We start from the raw sequence: 7,886 nt of genomic DNA, 5'->3' as shown, positions 1-7,886 counted from the left end.
CCGCTTTCCCCACCCACTTCCGGAGCCAACCAATGGCTGCGGGGCAGAATATCCCCTCAGAACCAATTAAAAATGGCTCTAAACTTGACGGACGACTTCCCGCCCCTGATCAGCCTAGCTCCTCCCCCCGACCAATTAGTTTAGGAGAGGGGGGCGGGTGTATCCAATCAGCACGCCAATGGTCTCTTGATTGACGCACGGGCCCTCGCGCTGGCGTGTTGTGCCCTGAGGCGGGGAGGAGGAGGAGCGGGGAAGAAAACCAGAGCCAATCCTAGCAGTCTGCGCGGGAGGCCAATCGAACGCCGCGCCTTGGAGCGATTGCCCATTCGGCAAGAGGGGGCCGGCTGCATCCCTGCCAAGAGCCAATAGAGCGCGTCCGAGGGGCAAGAGCGACGTGCCGCAGGAGCAATCATAGGCCTCCGTTCGGGGCTCGGGGGCGGGTCGGCGCCAGAGACGAGAAGAGAGGAGGGAGGCCTCCTCCGCCGCCGCCATCTTGGACCGGCCCGGTCAGCTTCCGCGGAGCCATCGGCAGACGCCGCGGCCTCCCTTGAGCCCCGACCCCGTCGTCAGAACAACCCCGGGCCCACTTCCCCCCACCCCACTTCCGCTTCGCGCCGCTATCGCGATAGCGCCCGGGCCCGGGGCGCGAGAAAAAGGCGGCGGGCGCTCGCCTCCCCCGCCTGTCGCGATACGCTCCTCAGCGGCGGCGCCAGCTCCTGTGGTGAGAGCGTCAGGCTCGACTGGGCCGGACCCCTTCCCCTCCTCCCCCGGCGCCACCACCGCCCTCCCCGCCGCCTCCCGCCCCGGCGCCACCGCCGCCTGTCGCGACATGGCCGACCCCCCACGGGCCCCCGGCCACGGCGCGGGCTCCCGACCGGGGCGGCCCCGGTGCCCGCCGGTGCTCGCGCCCCCTCCGCGCCCCGCGGCGGCGCCGGGCTCCTCCGCGGGGGTGCGGGTGCGCGGGGCCGCCCCCTCCGCGTCGGCCTCGGCCCCTCGCCGCGGGGACGGGCGCGCCCCGGCCGCGGGTGCCCGCCCCCCTCGGCCGCAGCCCCTCCTGGGCGAGGCGGCCGCCCTCACGTGGGGGTCGGGCCCCCCCGACCCCGAGCCAGGCCCGCGGGCGGGGCGGGGGGCTCCGTTCCCGGGGCCCGGCCCCCTGCGCGCCCCCAAAGTTTCCCCTGCGGCGAGAAGTCTACGGGGGTCAGGGCTGTCCTGAGCGGTACCTGCTCGGGGCGGGCTGCGTGTCCGCCGCTGGTGCTGTGGCCCCGAGCCCCCGGCCTGTGGTGTCACTCCCACTTAGCCTCCTCGCGGCTTGGTGACACCTTCCAAAGCTCCTGCCTTCGCCGGGTTGCAGACGGTGTCCTGCCCCTGGCAGTGCAAGCACCCCTGATTCTAAGCAGTGCCAGCTTCTCCGAGCAGGGCTGTCCCCTCCCCCAGCATTGACGCCCCCGCTGTTTGGGGACTGCCCCCAGCGTGTCCCTTTGCTGCTGCTGCTACGTCTGAGTCTTCTGTCCTCCGTTCACATGAGTCCTTCCAGAAGGCTGGGGTCCCGCCCCCCTTGGTGCTTGTGTTGGGTCCCCTGGCCGCGAGCGTGTGAACTTGATGGGATCCGGGGCTCGCCCTCCCCGCTCCCACACTCGGGGGAATAGCTTCCTAGATGTGAGGTTCCCGTGCTGTGACACGTGGGCTGTGCTGGCTGGGGTTGTGTTCTGTCCTCCAGGGGCTCCAGGGGCAGGAAACTTTCTCAGCTCTGCCCCCGCCCACCCCCCAGGGTCGAGGTTCCTGCCTCTCAGGTGTTGGTGCACTTGTCGTGGGGTCTCGCTGTGGGGGACCAAGGCTTCTGTTCTCGGCTGAGACATGATTCCGTGTGGTGGGGGAGAGACCCTGCTGTGGGCAGCTTTCCACAGTGGGGTTCCCAGGCCCCCCCCCCCCCCATCCTTGGTGTTGGGCCTCCCAGTGGGCAGATAAGTACCTCCACCCCAGGACCTAACACGTCCTTCCTCCACAGTGTCAGGTGCTCGGTGAGGATGGCCCTCCAGCATCACCTCCCAGTGGCCGAGCTCCTGGCTCAGTGGGAAGCCTCTGCTTGGGGGCACATGACAGCCCCCAGGGTTAGGGATCCCCCGCCCCGTTCCCCCGGTGTCAGCTCCCAGGACTAGGCCTTCCACCCCTCCTGTGTGGTCCCTGCCAGGCCTGTGTGTGACTGCATCCTCTTCCCTGAGGTTAGGTCTCGGGGGCTCTCCTTCATCAGTTGTGTCCCTCATTTACATGGCTGCTGGCCCCCCTGGGCGTCTGGCACACTGCTCCTCGAGGGGATCTGCTCTCGTGGACAGAGACTGGTTCCCAGGTTCCCCTGTCTTGTTGGAGACCCCTCGCCATGAGCATGCAGGCTCTTCGGTGCCTCAGCTGCCCCCTGTCTCGGCCACCTTTTGCTGCGGGGTCTTGCTGGGTCCCCCCAAGAGCAGTGGGGCTCCCAGCCCTTTAAGAATGGAACTTCTCCATGGTGGCACCTCCGCTTCAGGGCCCAGGCTTTCTTTCTCTCTGGTCCTTTGCTGGGGGATCGAAGGTGTCTTGAAGTGGGGTCTCTCTTTAGAGGGAGGGGCTCCTGCCCCTGTTGTATCCGCCCTGTCTAGGGGGTGCAGGTACCCTGGGCCCGTGGTGCCTCCCCCAGACCTGGTGTTGTCTTCTCTGGACTTCAGCTGTTCTCTGTTTGAGGGTCTGAGACCTCACCTCCCCAGGCTGGGGCTCTTGTCCCCTTGGCACCTTGCTTCTGACTCCTGCAGGACTTCTTGCTGCCAGTCTGTTCCCCTTTTAGGGGTATCACCTCCCCATTGAGCCAGGTGTCCCAACCCCTCGGTGTGGAGTGCCTCGTGTAGGGATAGAAGGTCGGCGTTCCCTCCCTCTGGACCGGAGGCAGGGGTGCAAACTCCTGTGTTAACGTCCCTGTCCCTGATCCCAGGCAGGAAGAGGCATTTCTGTGTTGGGAGTCCTGGCTCTGTCCTGAGCTCCCAGATCAAAGGCTTTGAGTCCCCTCTGTGCAACTGTCTCCTCCGTCCTTTTTCTGGCTGCCTTGCCCTGGAGCTGGCATTTCTCTGTGTGGGGACTGGGCCCCACCTCAGTGTGGCAGCTGGGCCTGGGCCCGGGGTGTTGTTCTTCTCTTGGTGGGCCCTTCCAGGAGACTGATGCTCCCTCGGGTCTAAGGTGTCACAGCCGCCGCTGTCCACAGTGGGCCCCTGTGGACCATGCTGGTACCAGCTCAGGGCCTCTGGTTCCAGAGCGTGCTCTCTGGTACACCATCCCACCGGGAGCTACCAGCTGTGTGTGATTGAAACAGTTGAAATACAAATGAAAGATTCCGCTTGTTCGGTGCACGAGCCACGTTCTCCGTGTCCAGTGGCACGGGCAGCACAGATCCACTGCAGGAAGTGCTGTTGGCCGGGAAGTACTGTTCCAGAGACAAGTCCTTCCCGGTGGGCAGGGACCCTCCTGGTATGGCCTCCCCATGGTTTGAGGCTCAGTCCTGGATTTAGTCCAGGCTGCTCTGGGGCCCCCTGTCCTGGGCCTGTAGAGTGGGAGCCCCCCTATCTCGGAGCCTTGCTTTTCAGTCAGGCCCCGTTTCTAGGGGGTGATCTCGGGCAGTGCAGGAGACCCCCTGGATCTCCATTGGTCTTGGTGTCAGGCTCTCCGCTCTGGTTTCCCCCTGGGCCACAGCTCCTGGTGACTCGTCTTTGAGCTCTGTCTTCCGCGTGTCGTGTACTTTGAGGGTGAAGATAGCCCTATCTCTAGGTACTGGGCACACGTCCTAGAGGTTTGTGTTTCCCTGTGTCTGCGTTACCAGCGCATCCAAGATGTACTTCGCGTGCGCAGATCGCTGCCTCACAGCAGAGGCCCCTCACCCTCGTCTCTGTGAGACCTCACTCATTTCCGGGCACTCTTGTGGCCTTCTGCTCCCATACGACTAAGTCTCGGCATTGGCGTTGGGTCAGGAGCATCGTCTCCTGCTCTGGAGTAAACTTGGTGCCGTGAGGCCCTCTTCTGCTTGGTCCCAGCCCTGTCACGATGTCGGGGGGGGGGGGGGGGGGAGCGGGGAGGGTAGCTCTTCCTAATGGGGGGGAAGTAGTTCTTCCTAATGGCAGGCATTTCCCACCCCTGGTGCTTCCCCTCCATCCCTTACAGTTCGTGCACAGACGGCATCAGGCTCTTCTTCCTGCAGACTCTTTTCTGACCTGTCTGAGGGGTAGCTTCTCTGGTGTCAGGACTCTAGTCACCCGTGTGCCCTGCCCCGCTGTGGGAGTGTGGCCTCCAGGCCCCGTGCCTTCATCCCCAGCACTCAGCGATGTGCTGCTTGACTTTTTCCTGCCCTAAAACATCTTCTGGAGTGTCCCCTGGGGACAAGGTGGTCTGTGCTCCAGCAGTTTTTCACTGCCTGGGTGAGAGTTACACAAAAAGTATGTCTGCTTCCTTGTTTCCACAAACTTCCAGAGTGTTCTGGTGGAACGTTTCTTCCAGAATGTTCATTCAGCCCCCCATGCTGGGCTGTTGAGGCTGCATAAGTGGAACTTGGCCAGGTCTCAGTCGTTACACTGTGAACGCGTCTTCCCTTTACCATCCCTCACGCCCTGCTGTTCCCAGTGTCGTTCGTGTCTCTCTGATGGACCAGCCAGAGAATACCTGTGTTCCTTCCTTATCTCTCAGCAGCGTCCGTCTCCAGGAGAGTATGAAGAGAGTGCGTCTGTAGGGCAGGGAAGATGGCGGACAAGCGCAAACTCCAAGGTACTGGGTTGACTGCCCACTGCCTGCGTGGCCACGTGCTCGCTGTCCTCACAGCTCCTTGGATGCCTGCTGCCCGGGCAGGATGCTAACAGCCTTCCTTCCTCCCCTGCCAGGTGAGATTGATCGCTGCCTCAAGAAGGTGTCCGAGGGCGTGGAGCAGTTCGAAGACATTTGGCAGAAGGTACAAATCTGGGTCTCCAGGGAGGAGAGCACGGGAAAAGGTTCCGGATCTCTAGGCATGGGCCAGGGAGAGGGATTGTGGGTCCAGGTGCTGAGGACCTAAGAAGCAGGTCTGAGATGGCTTAGGGGGTGTCCCCAGAGTCCCCAGCCCTCAGAGACTGGAGCTTTGCCGCTGGAGTGGGCATGAGGGCAGCAAGTCCCACACTGACACCTGTGTTTTCTTCATCCCTCAGCTCCACAATGCAGCCAACGCGAACCAGAAAGAGAAGTATGAGGCTGACCTGAAGAAGGAGATTAAGAAGCTTCAAGTGAGAGGACTGGGGGCCTGGATTTCTGTGTCCTAAGGGCAGAGGGAACAGGGAGGAGGGGCTGGCAGCCTCAGTAACCACGTCCTGAGGCAGTGTGACCATTGCGATTTTTCCCACCTGCAGCGGCTGAGGGACCAGATCAAGACATGGGTAGCATCCAACGAGATCAAGGACAAGAGGCAGCTCATAGACAACCGCAAGCTCATCGAGACGGTAGGAGCCCAAAGCTGGGTACCTGAGGTGGTGGGGGGGGGGGGGGGGCAGTGGCTGGATTCCTGGGTCCCTAGGGGTCCTGGGAAGAGGAGGGTTTCTTGGAACCCCTGCCAACCATGCTCTCTACAGCAAATGGAACGGTTCAAAGTTGTGGAGCGAGAGACCAAGACCAAAGCCTACAGCAAGGAGGGCCTGGGCCTGGCACAGAAGGTGGACCCTGCCCAGAAGGAGAAAGAGGAGGTTGGCCAGTGGCTCACGGTGAGTCCGGGTGGAGAAGTGGCTGCAGGGCCCTGGTCGCCGGGCAACCGTGGGGTCTCTGACTGACCACCTGCCTTTCCACTCCCTCCCCCCATGCAGAATACCATCGACACCCTAAACATGCAGGTGGACCAGTTTGAGAGTGAAGTGGAGTCCCTGTCGGTGCAGACACGCAAAAAGAAGGGTGACAAGGATGTGAGTGGGGGCACCCTGCGTCCAGAGGGCAGAGAGGGGCTGGCGAATTGGGGAGAGTGGCATGTGGAGGGGAGGCAGCCTCAGGGGTCCCACCTCCGCAAACAGTGGCGCCATGAAAAGGAGGAGTGGTTTGAGGGAGCACGCGCTGGGTTCTGGGGTCGCGGACCAGGCAAGAGAGTGGATGGACATGCAGGGTGCCGAGGGCCGAGATGGTAGGCGGAGGCAAGGTGGGACGCGGGAGCCGCTCCTTTGGCCCGAGGAGAGCAGTCGAGGACAAAGCCAGATCTAGGGGCCCATATTCACAGACTCCAGATTGTGGGGTGTGGGTTCAGGGGGATGCAAACCATGTGTACTTGTTGGCACACGAAGTACAGGGAACGGAGAGCTGGGTCCGGGGGTGGGGGGCAGTGGGAGGTGCACCAGATTTGGGTGTCTGAGACTGAGCTGTTTAGGAAGCTGGAGCTTAGAGGGGTGACACAGTAGGTCTTTGTGGAGGTGCTGGGGGATAGAGACGAGAAGCCTGAGGAGGAACTGAGCTGCCAACTCTGGATTCCCTTGGGTGTATGCATAGGGTGGGCAGGTGTGATGACAGACCGTTACAAAGGTGATCACGGTCGCATTTGACAAGTCCCCCCTAATTGGGCACTGTTATTATCCTTACGGCGAGATGGGGGGTGTGGGGTATGCTGCATTTGAGAGATCTGGGCTGTCAGGGCCACACTGTAGGGAAGCACAGGCCTGTCTGGTCTAGAGGTTTCCAGGGATGTTTGGGTGGGAGCTGGGGGTCCCTGCGCCTCTCATACGTCAGAGGGTGGGTGGACTCCACACTGCCTGTGTCAGGAGGGGCTGGAGCAGAGCCTCTGGGTCTCTCCGGGGGTCGGGGACTGAGGACAGGTTCTGTGGGGGCAGGAGGGGCCTGGGCAGGAGCCGTGCAGCCCCTGAGCCTGGCCCTGGGCTCGCCAGCAGAAGCAGGACCGGATCGAGGGCCTGAAGCGGCACATCGAGAAACATCGCTACCACGTGCGCATGCTGGAGACCATCCTGCGCATGCTGGACAATGACTCCATCCTCGTGGATGCCATCCGCAAGATCAAGGACGACGTCGAGTACTATGTTGACTCGTCCCAGGACCCCGACTTCGAGGAGAACGAGTTTCTCTATGACGACCTGGACCTCGAGGACATTCGTGAGGCCCGGGGCAGGCCCGTGGGCACAGGGCAGTGAGGGCTGGGTCGGGGGGCGTCCCAGCTTGTTAAGCACGCCCCTCCCTGCCCCCACAGCACAGGCGCTGGTCGCCACCTCCCCCCCCAGCCACAGTCACATGGAGGATGAGATCTTCAACCAGTCCAGCAGCACACCCACCTCCACCACCTCCAGCTCTCCCATCCCACCCAGCCCGGCCAACTGCACCACAGTGAGGACGCGGGGACACGGCGTGCGGGAGGGGGTGGGGTCCAGATGTCCTGGATCCAGGCCGTAGGGCCATAGAGTGTCAGTGGGGTCCCTGGCCAGCGGTGGAGGCCTGGCAGCAGGGCAGGTTAGGCAGGGATCCAGGGCTGGATTCCCTAAGGAGAGGGGCTCCTGGGTCTGGAAGAGGCTCCCAGGAGACCAGGACCCTGGGTTCCCCAGTGAGGTTAAGGGCACAGGTGCTGGAACGGCCCTGGGAGGGTTGGTTGGGGCCTAGAGGTGACACGGGTTTCCAAGGGCGCCTCCCCTCCTTCAGGAAAACTCTGAGGATGACAAGAAGAGGGGGCGCTCCACGGACAGTGAAGTCAGCCAGGTGGGTGTGACTCTGTCATTGGTTCTCAAGCCCTGAGGAGGGCCAGTGTGAATGTGGACTGAAGGGATGGCATGTGGCACCCGCCCTGTGCGTTAGAGGAGGATGTAGGTTTGTCTGGTGTGGGAAGGGGCAGGTGACACGGGTGAGTCAACACCAAAAGCTTGCAGGTGGCTAGAGGTGGT

General features: G+C 62.7%; 1 protein-coding gene across 8 annotated transcripts in view; it reads left to right on the top strand.

The window, feature by feature from the left end:
- The first annotated feature begins 456 nt into the window (after window positions 1-456).
- The window catches only part of CNOT3 (CCR4-NOT transcription complex subunit 3), a 14,430-nt gene continuing 7,000 nt past the window's right edge, over window positions 457-7,886 (top strand). For 2 of the 8 annotated variants that reach the window (XR_013552677.1, XM_078439334.1), the window contains exons 1-10: window positions 458-721; window positions 4,693-4,770; window positions 4,884-4,951; window positions 5,184-5,258; window positions 5,382-5,471; window positions 5,601-5,729; window positions 5,829-5,924; window positions 6,888-7,110; window positions 7,205-7,338; window positions 7,648-7,704. Coding sequence is in view for 6 of the 8 variants with exons in the window: in XM_078439334.1 (XP_078295460.1) it covers window positions 4,746-4,770; window positions 4,884-4,951; window positions 5,184-5,258; window positions 5,382-5,471; window positions 5,601-5,729; window positions 5,829-5,924; window positions 6,888-7,110; window positions 7,205-7,338; window positions 7,648-7,704 (897 nt within the window). In the remaining 2 variants the exon portion in view is untranslated. Of the gene's footprint in view, window positions 722-4,692; window positions 4,771-4,883; window positions 4,952-5,183; window positions 5,259-5,381; window positions 5,472-5,600; window positions 5,730-5,828; window positions 5,925-6,887; window positions 7,111-7,204; window positions 7,339-7,647; window positions 7,705-7,886 lie in introns of all 8 variants that reach the window. The other 6 variants (XM_078439330.2, XM_078439331.2, XM_078439329.2 and 3 more) reach the window with 6 other exon arrangements.

This window comes from Panthera onca, chromosome E2, assembly GCF_046562875.1.
Source record: "Panthera onca isolate mPanOnc1 chromosome E2, mPanOnc1 haplotype 2, whole genome shotgun sequence".
Lineage (NCBI taxonomy): Eukaryota > Metazoa > Chordata > Mammalia > Carnivora > Felidae > Panthera > Panthera onca.
Note: the sequence above shows the minus strand (reverse complement) of the source record. Positions and strands in the feature narration are given on the sequence as shown.